General features: G+C 40.1%; 1 protein-coding gene across 3 annotated transcripts in view; it reads left to right on the top strand.

Annotated features, from left to right (window-relative positions):
* Positions 1–18,767, top strand: part of PRRG1 (proline rich and Gla domain 1) — a 31,222-nt gene extending 12,455 nt beyond the window's left edge. For 2 of the 3 annotated variants that reach the window (XM_068179783.1, XM_068179782.1), the window contains 3 exons: positions 4,035–4,084; positions 8,253–8,413; positions 15,009–18,767. In XM_068179783.1, the coding sequence (XP_068035884.1) occupies positions 4,035–4,084; positions 8,253–8,413; positions 15,009–15,527 (730 nt within the window). In that variant the 3' untranslated portion in view covers positions 15,528–18,767. Of the gene's footprint in view, positions 1–519; positions 545–4,034; positions 4,085–8,252; positions 8,414–15,008 lie in introns of those variants that run through there. The other variant, XM_068179784.1, reaches the window with a different exon arrangement.
* Positions 18,768–27,764: the final 8,997 nt, after the last annotated feature.

Here is a 27,764-nt window from a genome sequence, read left to right as displayed (position 1 = left end):
AGGTGTTGCATTGCAGCTGGTTTGGGACTTAGGAGCTAGAACAGGAGTGTTTCTTTTTAGACTGAATGTCTACTGATGTTTTAGTTAAGTGTCCCTGAAATGGACCTGCGTTCATAAAAAGCACCAGAAGAACCTAAATATTGATAACTTTAAGAAACTATGTAGCTCTTGGGCTTCATTAATTGTACACATTACAAAACTAAAGTTAACAGCTGTACCACTTTTCAGAGTTCTGTTGTAGAATGGAAAAAAGCCACTTGCCCCTTCCCTATCTGGATACTGTCATGCACATCCCTCTCCAGCTGGGACAGGAGCAGGGGGCCTTGCAGTATTTTAAGTCCTTTTTAACACAGCAGGTGAGAAACTAGGTGAGGGAAAATACTGCAGCTGCTTTACATTAGCCTTACTTTCCCTTCCCCTTCTCCTCCCTTCCCTTAAGGACTGGCTTTGTTCTCAATGTTCTGTATCCTTGGAACACATGACAGTGAGGGAGAACAGTGCAGGCAGTTTGTGTGCCCTCAGTCGGATCCTCTGTCCTTTAATGGTATGTGCTGCTCACAAGTTGCCATTAAGCTTGAAGTCAGGAAATGTACTCAGAAGAGGTGTGTTCTTGCCAGCTAAACATGGTTATCCTAATAAATGCAACAAAATCCTGCTGAAACACTGTCTTAAGACAGCAGCTTTTAATGCTGAAATTAGTTACCTTCCCAGTTTGAGGGATTGTCACTGCTAGAATATGATTACCACCTTTGGAATTATGTATACAAATATTCTATGCTTTATGCTTATAAATAGTGTATGCAAGATTTGGGTACTTGCAGAATTGAGAAAAAGAATATTTAGGTTAGTTGTGGAAAGAAATGTATAGCTTGGTTTGTAATTTCAGTATTAATTCTTCTTTCATGCAGGATGTTTCTCCTTGGTAAGAGGCTGCAGGGTTGGTGATGAGCAGGGTACTGCTGGCAAATAGCAGGGGTGGTGTTGGTGTGTCTCCTGGAGTATCTCACAGGCTTTAGAATTCAGTGTTTCCCACTGAGTCACTATAATTCCTACTAGAAGCGTGGTTCATTGTTTTTTGTTTTGTTTTTTAAGCATTCTACAAGGAAGCAGTCAGGAAAGGTCATGTGTTGGTTGGATCAGCTGCCATTAACTCAGGATTGGACACTCAACATGGGTATAGGGCCATACAGCTGTCCACTGTGTTGTCACATATCTAAGGTGATATATAAACTTATAGAGGATGGAAAGAAGAGGGATTCAAGAAACAACAAATTTTGGTGTTTCAGTAAGGTTTGTGAAGACTTAAAAGCAGGGAAACTAAGTAAAGAGTTGTACAGAGGAATAAATGAGTCAGTAAGTCAGGATGCTCCTGTGGTGTGACTGGCCCTCTTCTGCTTTATTAGCTGGCTTCTGATGGTAAAAAAGGCTTTTGTACTTGTCTTTGTTCAATCCCTTCTTCCAAGCCACCTTTGAACTATTTAGTCAGTTTGAACCAAGAGTGTTGGAGTAGAGGACTAAAGTATAATTAAGCTCCTTTCCTTTAGGGGAAGGGACTGTTAATAGAGGGTAAAATTGTGATTTGTGGGAGCTTGGAAATGAAGAAGTCTGAGAGGAAAGTCAGGAGAGCACAGAAAAAAACACGTTTGTCAGAGAATGGGCAGAATTAGTTCCAGGGAGCTCTGAATACTTGTAACTGCTGTAAAAATCTAATGTGGATTGATGAAGGGAAGTTTCTGCACTACAGCCACTGACTGAAAAGCTATATTTGATAGTTCCCGGAGAAGGGCATACAATTTCCTTCTGTAATGAAGGAGGTAAAGTGAAACATAATTTGTGTTCTGCAGTCACTTCAGCAACTCTTTATTTTGTCACTAGCCCCTAATAAAATTGCCTTTGAAGAAATTAAAAAGGTATTTTACCTTCTCTGTTTTCTTTTTTCTTCTCCTTTCTTTCCCCAGTTTCCCAACCTGTGAGTCAGTGTTCTGGTGTTCATTCCCAGAGAATACGATATGCCAAGTACCTAGTGCAAGGTGCCAAGGCAGAGGTAGTGACTTGCACTGCTCCTGATGGAAAACATCCCATAGCAGGGGGGAGGCACAAAGTCCCCTTTTTCCCAACACAGTTCCAAGTAGGCAGAGCCATCAGAGAGGTTGTAACTCATGGATATGGATGCTTGTGTTGTGTCTTGGTTTTTTTTATATTATTTTGAATGTTGTAGCAGTCCACACTCAAGTTCTGTTAAAAGGGTGAAACATTAAAGACTAACTGAAATTTATTGCAAAAATATTGCCCCATTCAAGAAGGGAAGCATAGGAAAGGTATGTTTAATTCACTGCATCGCTGCCACTTGACAGAGCAAGGGAGCACTCCTGGCTGCTGCCTCTTCTATTGATGTGTGTTTATTTGGAGGGCTGTTGCTAAACCAGCTGACTGAAACTGGTGGGTAATAAATGGTCAAAGAAAATAATAACTTAATGGGTGAAGAAAATAGTTAGACCACTAGCCAAGTCTTTCATGACCTGTTTCTTTTAATAAGTTTAGCAGTTTCTTCATCACAGGTATTTGGGTTGTGACAATGTGACCAGTCATTAAATGACACTAATTTTACTTTTATTCAAGAAGCAAAGGGCAAAGATCACTTGTTTTGGCATAGAGTAGCCTGCTAAGCAAAATTTTGGCTATTAAAAGAGGTTTTATATACATTCTGAAAAAAAAATAATCCCTCTGCTTCTGTCAACCTACAATACTTAGTAACAACAAACTAAAAATTATGGTGGTGGGATTTCAGAGTGCCTTAATGTCTGCTCTTTATTCACATTTATTCATCTTTACAGGGGTTTGATGAACTTGCTTTGAAATCAGTTTGCTTCTTCATCCCTCATCTTGCAGTGCCACTCCTACTGTTTAGTTAGCAGGCTGGGATGTCTTCATGGAGCACATTCCCCTCCGCATGCAAGTACTGCAGTCTGCTCTTGCATGATGAGTTATGGCGTTGGGCAGGCCAGGCTGGGAACATTAACTTTCTCTGTTGTTTATTACAACAGCCGTGGCCAACCTTTTTTACAGAAAGGTTTGCTTAGGAGGGTTTGGATTTATGGAAAGTGAGGACATCTGGGTGCTGTGATATGTTGATGTATAACCTGGCCTCTGAAGACTGGTGCTAACCCTTAGGAGTAGGTAATTTATTAATAAAAAAAAACTCTTTTACCTTGTGGTGTTCTACTAACTTGGTTAGGCAGTTGCATCTTTCTCTTACTTTTCTGAGAGCTTTTATTTCCGACTTTTCCCATACCAAAAAAGACTCTAAGGAGCTGCACTACTCTTGCTTCCTCCAGATGCAGTTCTTATTGGCTCTCTGCCTGGTGGGTGCATTGAGCTCCAGGCACTTTCTCAACTGAGAGCATCTCCTGTCTGTTCTCTTTCCAAGTTACAAAGTACATGTAAGTTCTTGTAGGGCAGGTTGGGATCCTGTCATGTAGTGCAAGTTCCTTTGCCAAATCGCAGGTCTTGTTCTGCCCTTGAACTTTATGCAGGCATCCTGTTTTAATCAGTACCTGACTCGAATGAATTTCCATATGTTCACTCTGATTTCAAAAATCTGATCTACAGACTAAAGATAATGAGTTGACTTGATGATCTCTGCAGAGTGAATGTAAATCTTAGTTAAGGTATAAGTAATTACAGTGGAAAATGTAATGCCTTTAAAGTTCAATTAGGCAAAACAGGTTGCATTTTGTTTGAAATTATACACACCCTCTTATTTCATATTAACATTTTTGATATTCTGAATTTGAAAAGCCTTGAAAACTGTTAAGGCATTCACCAATGCAAAGGTTATCTTTTTCTTGGATAGTATTCCTATACTACTGAAATCAGCCTGCATGCAGTACTGGTACAACTCAAAAGAGGGGTTGATTCTGATCATGGACTTTTGAATACAGATGTATTCATACCAGTATTTGGGAATCAAGAGAAACTTGTCCAAGTTGATTGTAATTTGCAAACTCATCAGGATATTTACTCTTTTTTTACAGACTTGATATTTGCAATTTCCCTGCCTTGACAGCGATCACCATGGATAGTGGTAAGTTTAACCTAAGATAAGTGTACATTCTCTATTATTTTCTGCTAAGGATACAGTAACACACCCCAAAACTGTCTTCTGCTCATAAACCCAGTCTCTTTGCACAAAAGATGTCCTCTGGCATTGAACTGGCTTTGATGTTACAGATGATGCAGAACTTTGCCCACATTGAGCTGGAGTCATGAAACTGTTTTGACAGAGATATTATTTGCAGACCAAAAAAATCATCACAGCCTTATTGTTGCCCTTTGAAAGCTGGCTGCAGAATGAAGACCACAGAGCTGAATTTCCAGCATTGAGTACTTTAGTTTTAACTGGTTTTAAGCTTGTCTCTGTAACTCCCGCTTCTCAGAGCAGAAGTCACTTTTTTAAACTTTATAGGTAAAAGCACAGATTCAAACCAAATGGATTTATTAACATGACCTACAGAAAGATTTAATAGCAGCAGCAGCTTCAAATTTAGAGCTAAAATGTTTAGTTTTACTATTTAGTGGTGATTTTAGTCTGCTTAGATGTTGGTGAGGAGTCAAAAAAGAAAGCTTAATACTAGTCTCAATAGAGCTGGTTTTGGTGTCCAGGCTGCCCCGGGCTTCGCTTCGGCAGCACTTCAGTGTCTCAGAATACTTTTCCCACACTGCTGCTCCCCGTTCCCTCTGTCACTACAGACCTAAAGCCTTTTTCCTTTTCCTGTGGCAGCTTCAGCTGGCAGGCTGCAAAATATTTATCCTCTTTGTGTCTTTGCCTGGCTCCAGTTTTGATTGAATTTCACCTTGGTAGAGTATCCATTCACTACTAGGATAGCAGGCAGGCTTTCAAGAGGATGTGTAATAAATTGATCTGACTGTGTTTTTCTCTTCAATAATAATAAGTGAAACTAAGTCTTTGGAAGCTTTCTGACACATAAAAACTTGGTAAAAGCCAATTATTACAGTTACATACAGAGCACCAGCATGTCTGAAGAAGTGACGTATTCAAATGCATTAAATATGGTAGTTGTATAACTTCATATATATCCTACAAAAATTGAGGAAGTAGAAGAGACTTTGGATTATTTGTGCCTTATATAATGCCAAAATAATGATTTTGACTTTTCTTTTATCATTTACCTGCTAGTTAATCTCCTTAACAAAGTGAAAAACTGACTTATCTTGCTTCATTCTTTTATTCTTACACGTGCAAGTCTTCCCTGATTATGCTGTGCTCCGCAGTAACATCTGCAGTGAATTCAGCCATGCTGTGGCTTAGCTAGGTGGGCATCCAGCCCAAGCTGGCTTTTTCAGCACTCTTATCCTGCTATAGCTGAGTATCTACATGATTATGGTCTGGAATACTAAGAAGTCAGAATGGGTTCTGCAACATGGTTCCATTATCTTTTTTTTACAAGATTCATCAGGCAGTGCCTGATTCTCTTTAAATCCCTGTATTTCAATTGCAGGTTTTTATTTCCTTGATACATTTGTATTGACTTCTCAATAGGATTTGAAGTCACTAGGATTATGCAAAGCATTAAAAATTTCACATCCAAACAAACAAGTTAATATACTTCATTTTTATTTCCAGCCTTGCAGGGTCAAAAGGTATTCCTGGACTAGACTAGCCAGAGATTGTTTATCAGATGCATTCATAATTAAGATGGGATGCAGTTTATTTTCCTCAGCAGGCTTTTTTTGCCTCTGTAGTATGTGCATTTTGTATACTGTATTGTGAGAGAAGACCTTCTGAATATGAGTTGTTAAATAAAAACTTTGGGGGTTTAGATAGTCATATATTGTCCATTCTTGAATGGAATTAACATTTTGCTGTTCTTCATCAATCCATTTCAGAAATGTATGATTATTTTCTTTGGAAAACTAAAGTATTACCTAAAAACTCATACCAATATGTATCAAATGGAATATTTCTTAACGTATCAGTTTTTAAACCTTTATTATCTTTGGAAATTGGAAAGTGCACACAGAAATAAGTATTTGTATCTTGCTTCTGAGAGCCAGAATCTGTAAATCAGGGTATTTTCAGCTACCTGCATTTACCTTTGTTTCTTTTCCTTCTGATACAAAGCTGTCATCATTTCTCTCATTGCTCTTTTTGTGGATGGATTCCGGCCGTTAAATGAAATTCCCTAAGTTTTATCTGCTGGAGGAAGGGAAACTTAATTTATAGTGCATTATCTACTCTCCAGTGCCTCTACATACAGACACTCTCAGGAGAGTCTTGGCCTGACACTTGTTCCCTTCAGGAATGCCCATGAGGAGTTGGGGGAAGTAGGAGAAGTACTTGCAGTCCATCCCCAGGCATGGCTGTGTGCTGCATTCCTGATATGGATGAATCGTTCAGCTCATCACCTTGAGGTGATCACTGAGGCATGAGGCTGAAAGAAACCAAATTATTCAGGCCTAGAGGGAAGTGAGGGGAATTGTGTGGCAAGTGGAAAAAAGCCATCTCTTATCCTTCCTTTTTGAAGAGATTTCTGAATATTAGTTTCTATGTTACGTAGTCGATGAACTTGCACTATAGGAGATGTCCATGTGCTCGCCTGTGGTGCTGAAGAAAACCAAATTTGCATTAGGTGCAGTTGCAGGGCTGGGTGCACTGAACCCCTAGCATCCTCATGAGCAGGGTAATTAGTGTGATGCATGCATGTATGTAATGTATTCAGCTGGAAGCTGAGGAGTCAGTGGTGTTTTGGAATTCAATCTTCACATCTTATAATCCTTTGCAAAAGGAAGATCACTGTCTAATGATTTGTAACCAAGCTGTGACTGACTGACCCTGGCTGGATGCCAGGTGCCCCCAAAGCTGCTCTGTCACCCCCTCCACCGTGGTCTGCACCATGGGCTCCAGGGGAATCTCAGCTCTGGCACCTGGAGCACCTCTTCCCTTTCCTTCTCCACTGGTACAGAGTAATTTTCTAGCAGCTTCTCACAGAAGCCACCCCTGTAGCCTGGCCATGGATATCCATTACAGTAGTATACCACAGACATTAAACAAGTTGAGATTAGTTATGCCTAATGATGCTAATCAGTGCTGGCAAATACCACCACATGTTTCTAAAGCAAAAACACAGTTTCCTTGCTGCCCTCCTTTTGTAACATTAAAAACCAGATGATTAAGGGGAAAAAAAACCCTTCAGACTAACTGCAAATAAAGCAATGCATAAATGATTGTGTAGGCCAAGAAAGTGCTATAAATGCATTAGTGTGGCAGTGCATTGAAGCATTATCCCCTCTTGCTGGCACTCAGAGCCCAAGAACAGTGCAGCACTGACTTGATGTTCCTGCTTCCTGACCTGAAATACCTGGAGAATTCTTGCATCATTCGCTGCAGATGTACCTCCTGGGTAATTCAGGCTGATGGATTCCAAAGTGTTCCCAGTTACTGCATATGCAAAAATCCTTGGGTCAGAGAGTTTGATGGAAAGCTGGAACATCAGAAGAAAAGAGATTGCTTCCAGCTTTCCCCCTTGGACAGCAAACTAAGGGAAGCAAATAAAGAATACCTGTGTGAGAACATTGGTTGCCTTTTAGGATTGCCTCATTTGATTCACCAAATAAGGTGAGGTTTTCTGTATGGTTCAAAAAACCAGAAAGAGGCTACTTCCCCTCACCCTCAAAAGAGCTCCCATTTCATGGTTGAGAGTTCTGGAGTGAAGGGAGCAAGTCTGCTTCAAAGTTGCTTAAGAAAACTTAGAGACCTAAACATTGATAAATGCAGCTGTCTGTTGTTTGTGACTCTGGGTAAAAGTCATAAATATTTATATTAAAAACTTCAGAGCATTCTGGCTGTTCTGCCCTCAGGCAGTTGCAAATATCATTTTGGATGTTGACAAGCAGGATTTGTTTGTTCTCTGTCAACTTGAGCTGGGCATGTGCCTGTCTCTTCCAAGGACTCTTCTTGGGCATCAGCTTCAGTCTTGTTTCACCACACATGACTGTGATGCTGAATTGAGGTCTGTGCATGTATGACATTTTAGCAATAACTACTGAAATTGTAGGTCCAACTACTTACCACAGTGAGCAAAACTAGGAAAGGCCTTTTATCATATCAAATAAAGGGGAAGACTTTGAAAAAGCTTTTTCTCAAAGGCATGTTTTCTTGGAGCAATTCTAGCATGAGGTTTTGGGTGTCTGTTTTAGAAGTGACCTTTGTTGATTCTCCTCTTCTTATTCAGTGTTTTTAACAGAGGACAAAGCCAACTCTGTGTTAAAAAGATACCCAAGAGCCAACACCTTTCTGGAAGAAATAAAGCAAGGTGACATAGAACATGAATGCAGAGAAGAAATCTGTAGCTATGAAGAAGCAAGAGAAGCATTTGAAAATGAGGAAAAAACGGTATGTTTTGCGGTATATGTAAAGATGGGTGGGGTGTACTTACACTAAACTTTCGGGTGCGCTGAGTGCTTGTGTGTTTTTCAACATTGCATTAGATTTGGGTTTTGCACAAGGAAATTTTACTGGCAAGGCCAGTGATTTAGTGGCCAGAGTGGCACAGGGAACCTTGCAGGTTTCTTCTGAAATTTACACAGGTGACACATTCCACTTGTCAGTGGCTGAGCTCTACATCAAAAAATAACAGTGTATTAAGGCATACTGGACATTTTAAGTTCTTGGCATCTTTTTGTTGGTGTTGATGTGTATCTCACACATAGCTGGGGAGATAGGTAAGGCTGGCATGAGAATTTTCTGATTCTTTAAAATGAAGTTGTAGGACATGTGGTGTCCCTTCAAAGCTGCTTCTCTCTGAAGCTGTGAAGTGCCTGCACACATGTGTTTTTACCTCTCAAACTTGACTTGGCATGACTATTCCTAATGATGGCTTGTTGTGTAATTAAAAATAATGTGTACAATGAGAAAACTTGTATAAACGTCTAACACCATATCACTTCTGCTTTTTGTTCCCGTCACTAGAGAAAACAACCTAAACATTTTGTCTCTCAGCTTCTCTCTCCCATTTAGGAACATTTTGTGATATGGTAATTAGCATTTCCCTTGCAGAGGTATTTGGGAAGTAGTAAAATAGAAATAATTACATTTCTTTTCTGCCACAAGTGTTGAAGGAGCTTTCAATAAGGTCCTGACCTTTTATCCATTTCCACTACTGTATCCTTTTTCCCTAGCTGCTGTATTCTGCTGTGGGGAGTTGCTAATGGGTCAGGCTCTGCTGATGTGCAGTGGTGCCTGACCAGCCTCATGTACTTGGGCTTTATTTAGTGCATTGTCCTCCAGCAGTATCCATCCACACAGCCACTTAGCAATACTTAACATCTGTGTCCCAGGGGAAGGGAATGGATGCAGTAGACTGGGAACATGATATAGTGTATGCAGAGAAACACAGGATCAAAGCTTTCATAGTATAGATAGACTGGAATTCAAATAGGGGCTGTAGCTTACTTATCTCATTATAACTTTTTGTCTAATCTCTGTCTTTGTACTTTTTATCTTGTCTGCTTGCTTCTTTGTTTTTCTGCAGTCTTCTGGGCAGGTCTGCAACATGCAGATTTGCAATATTAAAAGAATATCGAGCAGTTCCCTCAAGTTATTTTTGGCGCATGAGTTTTTAATTAGCATTGTGTATGTCAAGTGTGCATACATGCCATTCATTATTTTCAAGGCAGGCTTAGGGATTTTGATTCAGAATTACAATTTAAAACTATAAAGGTAGTTATAAAGATAAAACTATTACATTAGGCTAGAGCCAACAGGGAAGAATTTGCAGGACTTTGTGGGTAAAAAAGAATATGAAATTCTGTGTTGACAAATGTAATGCATGTGGAGGAATTGAGGACATTCATTATAATATATGATTGGCTCTGAACAGAATTTGGGAACAAGATCTGAATTTCAATCTATGAAGACTTCAATTTAATGCTGACCAGTTAAACAAAGCCAAAACAAAGAACTCTGAGTTCTAAGAATGTGAAATAAAGGAACAGGGATTAAATAAAGAGCTTACCCACATCTTGAGTGTGTACAACTCTCATCTCCCTACCTCTTTAAAAGTAAAGTAGTAGGTGAGGAAGGACCAGAGAAGTGTGACAATTGATCAAAGATATGGAAAGACTTGTATAACAACAACAGATTATAAAATAATTGAATCAGGGAATATGTGATGATGTCTGTGAGATGAAGGCTGAGCTGAGGTCAGTCACTTGCTGTCCTCCTGATAGCAGAGCTGAGAGGACCTCAAAGGAAACCAGAAAGGTGCAGGTTCAAAGCAAATAGAAGTCTCTCCTCACCACAGCTAATGGAGCTGTGGACTGCCTTGCCACAGGATGTCTCAGATCCTAAAAGCTTGTTTAGGTTCAGAGAACAGTGATGTAAATGAAGGGAAGTTAAATCAGTCTGGAACCATTAATTAAAAGGAATCAGCATTGGCTAATGGAAGTTCTTGAGGCACAAATATGTGAAATCTGGGAGAGTATCCCTGCCAGCTTGTGTTTGAATTCTTTCAGCAGTCTCTAATGATAACTGTCAGAGAAGTTACCAGATAAGGTGAGCCCTAGGTGTGACCTTGTAAAGCTGTTTATTGGTGGTGCCTGTAGCCTGCAGGCAGCACTGCATGTGGTCACTGGTCAGGTGTCAGATGTTGTTGGGAGGCTCAAAGATGTATTCAAAGGTTACTGTGCTAAGTATCTGAGTGTGATTGTAGCACTGATATTAATTTAATTTCCACTAACTCATTCTTTAAAATTAAACTACATGAAGATTTTAAAAGCTGGAAGTCACAGATTTTCATTCCTGTTGCAAATTTCCAGCGAATTTTAAATATTGCAAAAATTGCCAGGTTCTCTTTGTTACTTTATTCAAGCAAAACAAATGAACTACTGCTAAAAAGCTTAGTAAGTAACTCAAAATTTGTCAACACCAGATCTAAAATTATATGATTGAGCAAGACTTCCAGTGTCACTCTGTGTGGAATTGTGGATGCTGGATAAATATTCATAAGAGAAGATGTGAATCTTTTCCTGCTACTTGAAACTGGGGGCAGACCAGAAAGGAAGAGTGTAGCAGGTTGATTCACATACCCTTATTGCTTTGTTCTCACCCTCTGCCTGGTGAATACTGGCTTATTATCAGTCTACCTTTAAAACAAGTCAGGCAATTGACAAAGAATCATTTGAGGATGACAATGCTGCCAAATGTAGTAAAGGCCTCCCCTGAGATTCTCAAGACAGTGCAAGTCTTGGCTTCCTTGTGGATCCCTTATTTGATTCAGCATTCAGATCCAGCTAATTGATACTGACTCTGTTCTGAGAAGTATTACAAATGAAGGGGAAACAGAATTCTGGAAAATTTTGCTGTAACTGTCTTTGGTATGCCTTTGAGAATTCCTTTTCATTATTTCAAACTGGATTTGCCAAAGCACTAAGGTACATTCAGAAAAATAGTTCTTGACAGGAATATATTTTAGATGTTTTCCAAGTATTTTCCATTGCAGTTATCTGATTTTGTGGCCTGCTTAAGTTTTTCAGCCTTATAAGGCTTTTACACCTGGTATTCTCAGTTGTACAGCACTCAGGGATAAATGATTACTGAAGTGCCCTTTTCATTAATCACAAGTTAGTAATTTCGTCAAGCAGAAAGTCCTTTCTGTTGTTAGTTAAAGAGACCAGTAATTGTGGGAGGGATGTTTGTGCTGGGAGTTTTCCAGCTTGTAAGTTACTCTTTAACTTTGTGTATGAATTTTACAGATACTTTGTACATTTTCAGTCTTCCCCCTCTTGGTCTTTTTCAAACTGTAGTTTTTTACAAACAGCAGTTTGTACAAATCCTCATACTGTGTAAACTCATCTAAGTTGTCTGTGGCTCTGTTGGGCAGGATTTGACTCTGACCAGATCACTTTTCCTCCTCCTGCACCATCCCTTTACTCTGCAGTGTAGCTGTGGGTGGCAGAGCAGAGGGAGAGCTTGGCAGCTGTGCAACTCAGACCTGAAGGATGCATTTTCTGCAGTTCCTGTCAATTGTGGCAGTCTGGGGCTAAAAGTCTTTCTACTTCTCTAGGAGAGCTGACTTGCAAAAATGCAAGCTGGGAACCCAGGATCTAGTATGCTTACAAGGTTATTTCTTGTGGGGTATTGTGGAGTTGTTTTTTTTTGGTTAGTTGTTTTTTCATTTCCCATGAAGAAGAACATTTAAAGAATTTTTTTTTTTTTTTAATGACTAAGCAAGTGTTTCTTTCTTAGTGTTTTTCACCTGTGTGCAGAAAAGTATTCCTCTGCCTATGTAAGATAGTATTAGACCTAAAGTAATTTCTGACCAGGGACTGGGGAGTGTCTAAACTGTCTTGAGTTTTCTTTGCCTTGCATGTAAATGAAAGAGGGCATTAAACTACTTTCATCCTTAAGGCAGTTTACACTCTTTTAGCTCTTCATGCATCGATCTGGTCACATCACCAAGTCAGACATCCCCAAAGCAACACACCCTGTTCTGCTCTAAGTGCCTGCCTCTCTGGAAGAACAGAACACATTTTCTGCTGCTTTACGAAGTAGCAGAGTGCCAAGGAGAGATGCTGTTTCTGCGATCTCAAGATACAGAAATACCTTCTACAGCAGATAGATCTGACCTAGAAGTAATGTGGAAACAGTACTCAAAGACCAGTCACTACTTACTACCCTTCTATTGGAGAAAGGGCATTTTCTCTGCAGTCTGAAACACATAATAAATTGTTAGGGAGAAGTGTGATTTCTTCTTTTTCATCAAAACTACCTTTCTCCTCCAGAGAGTCTGAAAAATGACATATTCTTCCACTGTATATGTAATGACTTTCAGTAAATCTTTAAAACAAACATTGTATAGTTTTATTTCTTTGCTGCCATTGAGGCCACAGAACAGTGATGTGGGAAGTTTGGTCCCAGTACATACATCAGGATTTCATAATCCTAATTAATCCTTTTCTGGTTTTTTTTTAGTTAACAATATATTATTTATTCCACTAAGTAGTCTAGTTAGCTGTATTCTTCCCAGATGCAAAAGTAGTAGGTATTCTTAATTCCCTGGCTGTCTGGTGGGGAGAGGGTGAGGTGTTTGGTTCTGCCAGGTTTTATCATGCAGAGATCCCAAAAGCCTTCAGTTGTGCAGCTGATGGCATTTTTCAGTGTTAGTTCTCCCCAAAATGCATTTTTCTAAACTTAGAACTGTTGGTTTGGGGTTCACTTTGGAACACATGTCAAGGAGGGCCCTTGCAGAGAAGTATTTTAGAGTCCATCTTTCCAGTCTTTCTTGCTTTGTTTGAAGCCAATGCCACCTGACACAGCTTAGATGATTTGGACCTGGGTTCACATCAAAGATGGGCGTTGTGACTATCTGTTTGTGGTGTCAAGCCTCAAAATTTAGGGAAAATGCCTGATCCTGGATTAGTGTAGGAGTTGAAATTGTTTTGGTTTTTGAATTTGCACATAGATGTAAGAACTGAATTTATATTTGGAAAGAAAAATTTACAGGAGAGTCAATTGTTTCATGTCCATGGCATTGCTCTTTACCTGAGTAAATCCTGCTCCAGAAGTGTTGATAGTGTGTGTTTTGCCCATGGTGTCCTGGTCTTGCCTTTGCACAGAGAAAGTTTGACCTCCATGCTAGAGGGATTGTGCTGCTTCTGGACTCAAGCTGCCTCTGGGGTCAGTTTGGTGGCATTTTCTGTTTAATGCTCATCATGTGGCATCAGGCCTGAGCTAAAGAAAAGATCAATCTGATTTCTCTGTGCGCAAAGTCAGTCTGCAACCTAAATAAATCATTTACTAACAACTGAGCAATTACAATTTCAATTCTACCTGGTGACTACTTTATAAATAGTTGCATGAAATGTGTGCTGTCATTTAAAATTAATGTGATGCTGGCAGGAGGATGAGAGGGTCAAGTCTTTGCATTTTTAAAGAAAGCTAGAGATCAGATATTCTGGCATGGACTGGGGGGGTGTCATTAATTACAGGTTTTTGGTTTTTAATTATACTACAAAATACTAAAATGTTCTAAATTATGACTATAAAGCTCAGTGAAAGTGTTTCATAGTAGGAGAGACATTACAGGCAAGGATGGCTTCTCTTTTGAGGCAGGGTATGCTTTTCTTTTGTACTGTTTCTTCACAGCATTCACTGCAGAAGAAATTTGATAGTGACACAATATTTGTGCTCCCATTTACTCATATTAATATAGCAAAGAGGACTTTCAAGTATTGGTGTCCCCCTTCATCTTTATTTTTGCTTGTTCATATTTTCACTTTATGTTCCATTTATCTGCAGCTCTGTTGTCAATGTTTCTAGAATATAATAACCCGTGTAATAGTCTCATAGTTATAGGGCTATTTTTAACTGTAAACAGAGGATCTGGATCAACTCAAACTAAGCTGACAGTGATTGCTGTATGAGCCAGAGGGTGGGACACATCTAAAATATGATAAGACAGTGCAGCATAGCTGTGCTTAACCAAAATGGTCTGTCACTGTGAGCTAGTGTTTCTTTGTCAAATTGTACTAGTGTATTGTTTCAATTTTAAAACAAACAAACCCTAAACCTATGCCTTGAGTGGTGCTGACAGATTCTGATCCACTGGATGGCTGATGTGCATGCTGATTAGGCAGGGGCTTTTGAGATATTTTTTCCTAGTTTGTTTTGTAGTTGGGTTTTTTTCTTTTCTGAGTGTATTATCACTTAGTCCAGTCTCTGCCACATGTTTGTAAACATTGAGTGCAGATATAAGAATGTTAAAAGTGGTGAGGAGTTTGTTTGCAAGACCAAATCCCTTTTGTATCACTAATCACATAAGAAGAAAAATTGAAAGTTTGTGTGTGCTTATCCATGCCAGTTCTTATTTTAATCATCGGTATTTGAAATGCCTTTTTTTGGTCCTCATTCTTTAAAACAACTTGCTTACGTTGCTTAGTTTTTATTAACTGTGTTATAGTTTCTGACATGTTTTGTCTTGCTCTTCTAGAAGGAGTTCTGGAAAGTCTACAAAAACGGACTCCAGGGAGAAAGTAACACAGGACATAGCTGGTATTCATTTTACCTTGCATTTCCATTAATCATTGGCCTTTTTATTATCCTCATTGTCATCTTTGTCATCTGGAGATGCCTGTTTAAAAAGAAAATGCGCAGGCAGTCGGTGTACGTGCACAGGGGAGCCCACGGAGCGCTGGGCGATGGTGCTGATGGCAGAGGGCCCCTCCCGCCGCAGCTCAGCATTGTTCATTGCCCGCAGGAGGAAATGGATGAAGTCAGTGGGCTCTCTCCAGGAGGTCTGAGCTATTCTGATGCACGGTCAGACTCAATATCCACAAGGCTCTCAAACTGTGATCCTCCTCCTTCCTATGAGGAAGCCACTGGGGAAATCAGTGTGAGAAGAAGCGAAACTGAACAGCATTTAGATCCACCCCCACAGTATGAAGACATTGTGAATTCCAGTTCAGCCAGTGCCATTGCACTGACCCCCATTGTCACCAGTACTAAGTAAAACAAAAAGAATACTATGGACCTCTTAAAAATCATTAATCATTTTGTAGCACTTTATCTTGGCTTATTATGCATTTCTGTAATTCAACGGACTTGTATACAATGAATTTCACCTTTTTTAGGTTCACTCGTTCTTTGGGTTTGGTATTTTTTTTTCCCCTATCAAATATCTTAAAAGATAAGGAATCTGTATTGAGAGTGTCGTGCAGATACAGATGTGGTGCTCTGTCATACTTCTCAAAAGTACCTCTGTTTTGAAGGATGTCACTTGTTTTATTCTAGACGCTGTCCACATTCCCCACAAGATTTGTGGTATCCTCCTCCCCTTTCTTACTGCAGACTGTCAGAATTCCCTGCAATAGGGAATCATTAAGCAACATTTTAATAGTTATTTACACTAGAGGGGACTGATTTTGCAGTATTGCCTCTTGTCTGGTTTGTTACCTTTTCTCACTTTGATTTTTGTTGCATGCTGCATCCTCTCCTGGCCCTCAGGAGGCTGGAAGCCTTTGTGTTCAAACCAGGATCTCGTGTAGAGAATGCTGGTGTAACAGCAATAATTCCAGAGTCCTAGCAGGAGAGGTGTATTCTAAAGCTTTTGCTATTACAGCTCAAAATTCTGTAAATGCTTAGAAGCTGACAATTCAAGACACTAATTGGTGAATTTAATGGTGTAAGTTTTTGTCTGTGCTCTGCCTTTCCTGTTTTCCTATCTGGTTTTATATTCTAGAAGTGAGAGGTGTGCATATGTTAACTTCAGAACTTGAAAGTTCATGCAACAGTAATAGTGAAATACTCAAGAGTGGATAAAACTCTGATTATGGACTTCCTACTGTGATTTTCACTGGGACCAGGATGTAATCTATGAGCACATACACCCAAAGGCATTACTTTCCTTTTTAAAGGGAGAAAAAGGAAAGAAATTCATTGTCTGTGACTTCCTTTTTCCCCCAAATATTAAAACCTTCCTCAAGGTTTTGCCAGCTATAAATATAAACCCTTTCCTCAAGTTCTGATATTCCCTTGCCTACTGACGTGTACCTTGTGTGCACCTTGTACTGGTGCCTGTGGAAATTCTTTGCAGAGAATATAAATATCTTTTTTCAACAACGACCAAATGTATTTGTCATCCGTTCAAACAAGGAATTCTAAGAACATGCAGGCATAACCCCAAGCATTAGTGTGGAGTTATTTTTTGAGGCTGGAGAGATGGATGCAAGTTACATACAGGCTTGTACAGAATTTCATCCACTTGGTTTAGGTGGTACAAATTCTAGTGTGGTGATTCTATTACAGGTTAATTTAAAAGTTAATTGCTCTGTTTAATTTCTGAGTATTAAGTTTCAGTTTTCTTTCTTCCCACACCAAGTAGCATGGCATTAGCTTAGTACTCTTCTGTGTTCTACTAATCAATTAACACCAATGTGTTGAGCCCTTAAGGACAAAGTTATGTTATGTTTGCTTTCTTACAACAGAAACCCAAACTGTTTTGTTTCAAGCACCCCAAATGAAATGCCAGTGCCGTGTGTTTGAAATTGCTCTTAATGTCCCTCTCATGGGGGCTTGACCCAATTGTTATTAAAGGATTTTTGGGGAAGGAGATTGGAAGGAAATGGATGGTTATAGATGGGTGTGTAAACGCACACTTTGATAAGAATATGATCTAACCTATTGACAAGTGCAGTCAGGAGTTCCCATTTTTGGCAAAGAGCAAGTTGCCTTTCTTGCCTGCTGGGGATCTTCAGCTGCTAAGGCAAGTTGTTTTAGAGATGAACTCCTGGCCGAACTCCTGACTCCATTGTCAAAACTATAATTTGTATTTATATTCATTATATATAATAGATATATTAAGATAAGTAGGTAAGTACAGTATATTTTGGACTCTTGTAGTAAAAATTGCCTGGGTTTTGTGTGTGGACTGTCGGCATTTTCTTTTGAAGTGGTTTTAACTCTTGTGAATCCTGAATTGCCACTTGTGGAAGTTAAAGCTCCTTTCAAACCGAGCAAGAGTTAATAAATAAACTGCTTTAGGCAGATTCAGCAGAACAAAGTGCCTCATCCCCACGTGCAGGAACCACCTCAGAAAGAGCTGGTACTTCAGTGTCTGTGCCATATTGGCACCTCCTGTGCCTGCCAGCACGGATAGGAGTTTTAGCAGTAACTTCCTTGTCAGGATATAGGACTTTCCTGTAGGAAATGCGTGGAGATCACCCATGTTGCATTAGGTTGTTAAGCAGCTGTCATCATCCCTGAACATGGGCAGTCTGCTTTGGTGGTTTAGAGATGAGCTGGCTTTTCTCTTTTTTCTGTGTTTTTATTAATCTGTGTTAAACTACCGCTTTTGAAGGGTTTCCTTCTGGTTCCTAAGTTGAGTATGTTACTTTATCCTACTTTACTGTGTCCTGTAGATGCTTTTATGTGCAATCCAAAATTGATGCTTGCCATTCTAAAAAAAGTCACAATCAGAAACTTAGTGATCTATGAGTTGAATTAATTGGACAATGACTTTTCCACGAGTACATGAGTATGAAAGCCATTGTGGGCTATAAATTTATGTCTTGGTGAATAAAATTAATATTTAAACAAAACCTGTGTGGGACAGTTGTGCAAATGCATTTCCTCTAAAACATGAACAGTTTTCTCCATGTTGGAATAGTGTCAACTTACAAATTGTTTGTTCTGTTTTGTGAAATGTGGGAAAATAGCTTAGTTTTGTGGTTGGCTTTTCTAACCTGATTGAAAAATAAAATTTTATTTGTACTGGGGTTTTTTACAGCTTTTTTTCTTTTGGTTTTACCTGTCCTATAATTGCATTGTGATGCAATAACTGTAAATTTATAGTCGTACCTCTCTAAGGTTTTGCAACACTGAATGCAGTGCTGTCTTGACTGATGACATGAATAGTCAGGATACTGCCTTTCCTGCTTCTGAATGTAACATTGAATTTCATCTTGTATTGGGACTGAAATGATTTAAAATTAAATACTCAAACTAACTTAAAGGTGGCACTGTTTTAAGAAATTATGGAAATTAATGATTTGCTTAGATGATATTAACATTAGTGAAGGTTGTTCTCTCTTCACTGGATGTAAATAACCTCTGATTACAGTATTGTATATTTTAAAGGGGTTTGGTTTACATTAAATTATCCTATTTAAACATTTTTGCCTATGTTTATAGAAAATTTTTTGTAACATTTGTTTTTCAATATGCTAAATAAAAATTTTTAAGATGCCTCTAATGTTTCAAATATAAATTTTACACAACTACAGTGAGTATTAACTCTGTGTATTTAAGTGGTCTTTTAATTTCCATGGTTCTGTGGACTTAATCAGTTTCATGAATCAGTTGTTTTGATGATATAAAATACAATTATAATTTTGTATGTGGGTAGGCAATTCTATTGTTTTAAAATTCAGGCTCAGTTTTTATCAGAGTTGGGAATTTGTATTATTTCCCATTGAAAAAAAGCGTTTAACACTGAGATGAGCTCATTTGCTTAGAGTCTGGTGTTAATAACACCAGGGTTGTGGTTCAATCCCTGTGTGGACTGTTCACTTAAGAGTTGGACTTGATGATCCTTCTTGGTCCCTTACATCTCTGAATATTCTGTGATTTATTGTAGCCATAGCTAAGTAAGTCACAGGATGAGGGAAAGGAAACTACCAAAAAATGTATAAATTGGAGGACTTAATGTCAAATTTCCCTTTAGCCATTTGAAAGTGGTTACAGCATGTCATGCCAGCTCTAGGAATGATGAATTAACAGAGAACAAAACTAAACCCAACCTTGCGTAATGATCCCTGCTGGAAACTGGAGGTCTCCATTCCAGGCAGCACAAACTGGATGTTCATCCCTACCTGCTCTGGTAATCAGGATAAAGTGTCCCTGGGATTGTTCACCAGGGCAGGGTCTGTGGGAGAGGCTGGAGAAGCCCAGGGCGAGGTTTGTGTCCCAGAGCTGTGCGCTCCAGTGCAGTTTTGTGCTGCTCTTAACAAAAAGGCAAAGGTTCCTGAAGCAGCAAAGGGCAGTGACTCCCCAGGCTGCCCTGGGTTAGGTGTGTTGCTGTGCACGCACACGTTTGTGTCCTGCCACACATCCATCAGCACGGGCTGTGTGCCCGTGGCTCAGCCCCTGCAGGCCTGGCTTCCAGCCGCGGGAACGGGGGGATGCGGTGCTGAGCTGCTGTCATGAATCTCAGTGTCTATAAAAATCACATCATTGTGCAGGTTACCAGTGATGAATGCTCATTATTTATTGTTTCTCGTGCCCAGAGCGCTGTGCTGTGCTGCTCTAAATCACACTGATCTATTTCTTATTATTTTCTGCATAATGTGAGCTTTGTAAATGTCTCCTAGTGCCACTTGCTGATTTTTAAAAAGAAGGAAAACCATGTTCAACTGAAAGCACTGATGTGACATCTGTACTTTTTCATTGCTTGCTGCACGCACATTTGATTGATTTGCTACAGGGTAATTGAACTTTGAATTTGCCAGAAAGTTGAAGTACACTTTTCTTCTGCAGGGGTATCTCAGTAATTGTATTTTTCTTTTGGCAGTGAGTTATTGAGTGCTAAGTAACAAGTCAGTGCAGGAAAGGTCTTGCTTATGCTATCTTGACCATATCTATCTATCTGTAGATAGATACAGATATCTCCAGCACATATATTATACAGGGCTTGCTTACCATTTAGATCAGCAAATGTTTGCTGTGATATCAGATCTGCATCCTCTTTGCCTGTCCTCTCCCTGTGTATCCTGCAGTAAAGACACACTGCTGTGCTGTTTTCCCCTTTAGAAACAAAGCCTAAGAGTCAAAATGACAATTTTCAGTGTGCTCTGCTGTTTCCTTCTCCACTTGGAAGCATTGTACATAACTGTGTGGCTCCCAGAGTTAGCTGAGGAGCTTAAAGCAAGAAGGAAACAAATATTTAAAAAATTCCTTTTGGTACTGCCAGCAATGAAATCTCTGCCTAAGGAATAATCTGTACCAGATTGTCTCCCTGGCCTTTCCTGTGGTGTGGGATGTGTTTTCCCACACAACAGACCCTGGATCAATTCCATGGGTCAGAGGCTCCCAATTTGATTTTTCTTTATTTTCTCACTCCGCTCTTGCCGCTGGCAGTGGCCCAGCAGCCGCTCTTGGCTGTGCTCAGGGACTCTGAGTTGTTTGTTTGGTGACACACATCTGTGCATAGGTGACTCTGGGACCCAGGCTTCCCTGCTTTGCTCCCCTGACCTTGCTGGTGTGCTCACACTCAGACCAGGCAGTATTTCAGTGCTGGACAAAGAGCTGAGGGGACGAACGGCATGTGGGACCCGAGGCAGGTGTCACCCTGCTGTGACACCCAGTGAGGCACAGTCTGTTACCACCTGTGGCCTTCTCACTACAGTCTGAATGCAGCTACCTCATGTGGCTTGTTTCCAAGATTAAAACCACTGCAGGCAGCACTTCTTACCAGAACTTTCTGTGAAAAATGGTCCTGCCAAAGAAAAGCAAGGGCATTGGGACCAGCTCAAACATTTTCCCCAGCCAATACCTCTAAACTCTCTTAGCACAAGTAATTTATTGCCATTTACTATTAGAATTACTATTTTTATTCTTTTCCTTACGCTTTTGTTGTGTCTGCTTTTCTGTTCATGGTTGTATTCTAACCCTAGCTTTTTCCTTACAGATGGGTGAAGGTGAAATATACATGTAATCATGAAAAGCTATGTTTCTTTTTTTTTTTCATTTTTCTGTTGGGTGAGTTGGGTTTTTTCCTCTTAGCTTGCTGGTTTTTGCATTTTTTTAAATAAAAGTGCTGAATAATGATACCTCCCTTTTCTTCTCCCCGTAAAATCTTTCACATGCTCCTTTAGCGAAGTGCATAACAGTTGATGTTTTTATTGTGCAGTTTCTCTAGAAGAAATGTAGCTTTGAAAATAATTTCTAATGTTAATTTCTCTTCAATCATTTTTTCAGCCTTATGAAGTCACTTGTAGCTTAGTTTCCCTTTTCTTGCCTAATTGTGCCTCTACCTTCATTACCTTCCAGCCTTTCCACACAGGTAGCTTGGCTCCATGAAAACACTACCATCTCCTCCATTGGCAGGAACGTTTAAAAAAGGGGGTTTCTGCTCTGCACATTGCTTTCAGATTTTTAGCATTTACTGTTCTGCAGAACTGAGCATTGACTTCCTGAAAATTGTTCAGAAAGTCCTGATCCCAGTGCCAAGCTGTCAGCAAACCCCCAGCCCCTGAGGAAGGCTGGCTCTCACCCTGACCTTCACCCACAGCCCTGGAGCAAGGATTTGGACTTGTGTTGCCTCCATTGCAGGGCATTAGGCTGCTCTGAACATTAGACTAAGCTTGCAGTCTTTATCTTTCTCAAGCTTCAAAATCCTTTCTAATTCTCTATGCTATATGCAGATCCCTGGGTATAGTGAATTTAAACTACTTAACATAGACTTAATTTACTTCCTAACTTCTTATGGATTGTTGGAAAGAAGACCAGTATATTTCTATTATGGGATATCATAGGATGTGGGTTTGAGCTGCTCTTGACTTTTTTGTATGCTGGTGACACCAACCTTGGTATTACCCTTTATGGATCACAAATTTCATCTGGAACCTGAGAAATCATCACCAGTGCAGGTTTTGTTGCTTGTTTTTGTCAAAACTGGCATGGTCCCATATGTAATTTTATCTTCGGTGAATTACTCTTCAGTATAGAAGTGTTTATTAAGAAAATTCCTGAGTAGCAGCAGTTGATGGTTTTATGATTGACTACAGTGATGTCTCCTAGCAACATGACTGGAAAAAGATCATCCCACGTTGCTCATTTGTCCAGAGATTTCCAGATTGCTGTGTTTATCTTGATGAGGCTGACTAAGTCACCTCACTTCACCAGTACTCCCTGCACCACATTTTGTACCCATTTTGTGTTGAAAAGGGTTCTCCAAAGTCACACCAAAGTTGTAAGGCCTTTTCCCAGAGTCCTCTTGGGGTGTGCAAAAGCCCCCTCCAAGCAGCTGAGTAGTGCTGCCCCGCATCCCCAAAGCATCCACTTCCCTTGGCCTGCCCTTTCCCACATCTTTGGTGTGCCAGGGCTTGCAAAGGTTGGAGGCCTGTGGAGTTCACTTTGTTGTCTGACACAGGATTTCAGAGCCAGGTGCAGCCTGTGGACCTTTCATCTAGCACTTCCTCTGTGCTGGTGACGATGACAAATGAGTGACTTGCTCATAGTCATCATCATTTATGATAATCCTTTCTTTTAAAGTGATTGCTGTTGTTGGAAGTGAACAAATGCTTCTCTTCCACGAGATGTCACAGGTGAGATTCTGCAAGAGGCTGCCCTGCATTGCCCCACCTCCTCATGGCACTTCCCTCTGCTTTCCCAGGGCCTCCTCAGGTGGGAGGACACTGTGTCCCCAGCACAGCTGCTGTGTTGGCCTCAGTCTGGCTAGCACTCTGAGATGGAGGCACTGCTGGGTGGGAGGTGCTGCCTTTCCCCACACCTGGAGGTGCCCAGCACTGAGGGAGATGTGCCCTGCGCCATATCCCAGCAGCTCCTTAGCTGGATTTGTGCTGCAAAGGAGGCTGGGTGAGCATCAGAAGTTTTCCAGGTCATACCTCTGTCTCTCTTACTTGCATGGCCTTAATTTTAATTTCTTTGGGGCAAATTCTAAAAGCTGCAGGTTTTTTACAAGGCTTTGAAGGCAGTTTAAATAAATCCTGTGAAGGTACCTTGGGAGTGTTCCCACCATCACTGTCCAGTGCCTGATACAAATTGTGCTCTTCACTTTGTTATTTAAACTGCAGGCAGGTGAGTTAGTTAATTTTAATAGAATGCTACAGGGTGAGTTTTGCAAATCTAATTATTTGAAGGGCACTCAGAAATATTAAAAGGTCTCTTTTAAGGCTGAATCTGAAGAAAGTGGTGCAATTATATGATAGTCTAGTATTTTTCCTTAAAAAAAAAAAGAGAGAAAAAGAAACGGAAGAGGCCAGTTCAACTGAAGTAATTACTTTTGTAGTAGTTGTTTAAAAGTCCTCCAAAGCCATTGGTTTTGCTCATGTACACAAGTCTCTCATACCTTTATAGGTTTATTTGGATCAAATTAACATGTGCTTCTGTGTTCTGCCTTGATGCTGTGGTTGGTATCAAGAAACACAGCAAATCCACAGCAGGGAGATGAAAATGGGGATATGGAACCAGACACACAGAACCAGCCACCCTGCAGAGCAACCAGAGATACCAGAGATACGGGTCTGCTAAACTGGATTGGCCAGTGCAGGCACTGGTGGAATCTGTGTGTAAGAATCAACTTCCAGAGAGGGTTAATCAGAGGCTGCTTGGTGAGGAGGGAGTCGTGCAGGAATGCTGAGGTTATCCCAGCAACCTTGCAGTGACTGTCTCACCTGATAGGTGTTTTCATTCCTTAGGATCTTTTTAAGTCACCTCTCTGCTCCCTTGGTGGTGTGAATAAGGTTATCTCTACAGGTTATGCAGACAAAGTGTCCCCTGGAGCCAAAAGATTTGCAATATTTTTCTTGTCATTTCCCTTTTCAGCCTCTGTCAGTAACAATTGAGTTTGGCCTGCTGTATTCACCTTAAGAAATCAAGGGAGTGGATTTCTATGAATGTTTCTGTATTCATGTATCAACTCCATCCTCCCTGGGTATGGGAATCCCTCCAAGGGGAGAGTAGCAAGTTCCTGTAGCTGCCTCTGGCTGGAAACCATTGCATGTGCTGAACAGCTAACTCTTGCTGTGCTTGAAAAGCACTGATGAAGGACTGTAAGGAGTTAAATCCTGCTGTATTTCAGGCTTTTTCCCTTTAGTCATGTTCCTTTTGAACTGAACTCTTCAGAACACTGCTTCACAGATTTGACTCTTTTTTATTCATGCCCGTGCCAAGCTAAATTTGTAAGTTTTCTTTCACTTGTGTACAACCTTGAGAAAGATTCTTTCAGCCACTAGTTTGACCAGCATTACAGAGAAAAGAATTGAGCAATTTTGTCTAATCTCATCATATTGAAAAAGACATACTAAAAACCAAAATGATTAAAAATGCAGTTGTTGTGCACAAGTCCATTCTCATTACATTTTTCCAAGTAACCATTTCAAGCTTTTATCTGTTGTTGAGCTTTGTTTCTATTGCTAATAAACCTGTATGAGACAAATAATGGAATATTGATTTGCCAACTTGAAACTTTTTCAGCTGCCATTTTATTCAGTGAATTCAGCAGAATGGAGTTTTATTGTGGACTGAATGAACCCATTGGTTTGAGCATGACACGGTGAAATTGTAACATAGCAATAAAATTGCAGGGCACATTTATGCCATCTGTTTCATAGTGGAAAAACAAAGAACATTTTTGTGATGGCTTCAAAGAATAAATCTGGATTTAGAAAAGAAAAATAACTGAGCTTGTAATGTTAGGAACAGCCCAAGATGTTGCACAGCCTCCTTCCCCCACTGTTGCTCAGCTGCAAAGTTCCCCCAGATGTTCCTTGGTTTAGGCATCCTTAGCTGTTATCCTTAGTCTGCTGGGTTAAGGGCTCAAAAAAATATCTCTAAGTCATAAAACAATGATTCAACAGATGTTTGCCTCCTCCTATCTCATCTATTGCTCTTATCAGCTTTCCAGTTTTGGAGTGGGCAGACATGAAAGCAGTCAGGTTGCGTTGCTCCACCATCAATCAGTGATAGGAAACAAAGTTAAAAGGTCACAATCGATGAGAAAGAGGCAAATATGAAAGAGTTTTGTTCAGTCTTTCATCAATGTAAAATCTAAGACATGAGCCCTGTGTTATCAGAAAAAGAAGGAATTATATTATTGTAATAAACATAGAACGTGTAGAAAAGGTTTTTTCCTTGGGAAGTGTGTGATATAAGATAAGAGGGTTCTCTTATTCGGTTCTCTCATCAAATAGTTGATATTGTGGTCCTTGTGTTTTTAAGTAAATTGTGACCTGAAAGGATGGTCCAAAAAAGTAATGTCCCTGTAGCTGTTGAAATCTGTAGATATTGTATCTGCTTAAGATGAGTAATGAATGTTGTTATTAATTATATTTGTTGAAAAGTTATAAATGTTACAGTTTATCTACCCAATAAGAAATAAAACAATGTATTTCTTCACGTTCAAACTGAAAGAGAGTAGGTTTAGATTCGGTATTAGGAAGAAGTTCTTTACTGTGAGGATGGTGAGGCCCTGGCACAGGTTGTTCAGAGGAGCTGTGGAAGTGTTCAAGGGCAGGCTGGATGGAGCTCTGAGCAGCCTGGTCTAGTGAAAGTGTCACTGCCCGTGGCAGGGGGCTTGGAACTGGATTGTCTTTGGAACTGGAGGTCCCTTCCAGCCAAAGCCATTCTGTGATTTTATTCTATGATTCTTTGATGGATGAGATCTCTTGCAGGGAGTTTGTCTACAGTTACTTATTGTTTTCTATGCCCTCTTTCCCAGTCCTCTCTGATGTACCTGGATGACCTTTTGTGATGGTATCTGTCCTAAGTCTGCATAGTCTCTTATGGAAGAAGAAAGGAGAAGATAAAAGATGTCAGGAGTGTTGAAGCCACTACTTTCTGGTCCAGCTACAGCACTGTGGTGCCTCAGGGCATCTGTGAGTGTCAAAACCCCTCGCTGGCAAGTCCTGCTCTGTTCAACCACCTCATCCCCAGTGCCTAGTCCTGGTTTCTTACCTGCTAAAACTTGGGACTTCCCTACAGCCCCCATCACAAAATGCTGCTTCACAGGGTAACACCTTCAGAGCTGACTGCCATGAGTCTACCACCAACTTCTGTGAAGGAAATTTGCATCCTCACCCAGCTCTCCTGTGAAGGAGATTTGCATCCTCACCCAGCTCTCTCCAGTAGGCACCTGGTTACCTGCCTGGCACAAATCAGTGCCTGGCAGATATTAAATTAGAAGGACAGAAGCAACTGGGTTTGTGTTTAAGCCACAGGAAGCACAGTTTTCTTTCTTTTTTTTTTTTTAGTAGTGTTTGCCAGTTTTAGGATGAGAGCTTGAAAAATGTCATTAAAATGAAGAATGGTCAAAAGGTAATAAAGAAACAATCTTCTTGCTTTAATGACTTAACCTAAAAGCTAAATGACTGTAGCAGCTCAGATTGTAAAAGCAGTGGGAAATTTAATGAACAGTGACCCCACAGGAAAGTCAATCTGTCTGTTAATGTTTAGTTTTGTCATTTCTTCTGAAAAGTAATAAACTTCTATTATATAATCTATTGGTTACAGAACCTGGGGTCAGGCTCCCATTGAGCTTAACTCTGCCAATCTGTCTCGGCTGAAATTACTGACCTTCCCCGAGAAACAGATAAACATCCCAAGCAGGAAATAACTGGAAGGTACTTGGGGAAACAGCTTTGGTTGTGGGAAAAGGAAATTGTCGTGAACTTGACTGCGAAAGCTCTAAATGGTTTGCAAATTCTCTTAATGATAAGCTGATTCAGCCAGTTAAATTATGTAAAATTAAACTGTCATTAGTCAGTAGTGGCTGATGCCCCAGTTCTATAACATGTCATTCATCTGGGTGCTGTGGAATACTCACTGCAAATCTTGAAGCAAAGGTAGTAATCAGAGATAAAAATGTGAACCTCTTTGCTTATGTTTGGCTACTGAGAATATGTATTTACTTAAGCAAAGCGTGGGAAGAGGCGTGTTGAAAATTGGGTGATCTAGAGAAGTGTATTTTAACTGCAGCGAACTTTGGATAGCACCATCCACTCAGGTTGCTGCTGTGAGCACAGCCCTGGAAGAGGCTGGAGCAGTCTGCTTCTGTCCCCTGCCACAAGACAAAACCAGCCCTGTCCTATAAAGTTCTTCATTTCGGCTAAAGTTTCAACTTGGCTTTGGTTTTGTCTTATCTACTTCTTAAATCAGAAACTGATCCTGTTTGTTTGTGCTTTGTGACCAGTATGTTTCAGTGGCTTTGCACAGCAGCTTATGTTGTGAGAATGGGACTGTGCTTGGGTGGGAGCCACTTCGGAAGTGGCTGAGCTGACAAAACTCTTCAGGCTTTGCCTTTCATCTTGTGTCACCAGTTAAACAGTGGCAATTATCCAAAATCCAACTTCTGCATGTCACACTAAATCTGTACTTTCTTCTTTATGATGCTTTAATAAAAATTGTGTAGCCCTATTTACATATGTGTCTTGCAAGTAAAAATTCCTGTAAGTCCACTCAAGTTTATTTTTGCTTAAAAGTCTATTGCAATTTGCTGTCAAATATTTAACAC

This window comes from Anomalospiza imberbis, chromosome 2 (assembly GCF_031753505.1).
Source record: "Anomalospiza imberbis isolate Cuckoo-Finch-1a 21T00152 chromosome 2, ASM3175350v1, whole genome shotgun sequence".
NCBI lineage: Eukaryota > Metazoa > Chordata > Aves > Passeriformes > Viduidae > Anomalospiza > Anomalospiza imberbis.
This window is presented reverse-complemented; position numbering and strand designations above follow the sequence as displayed.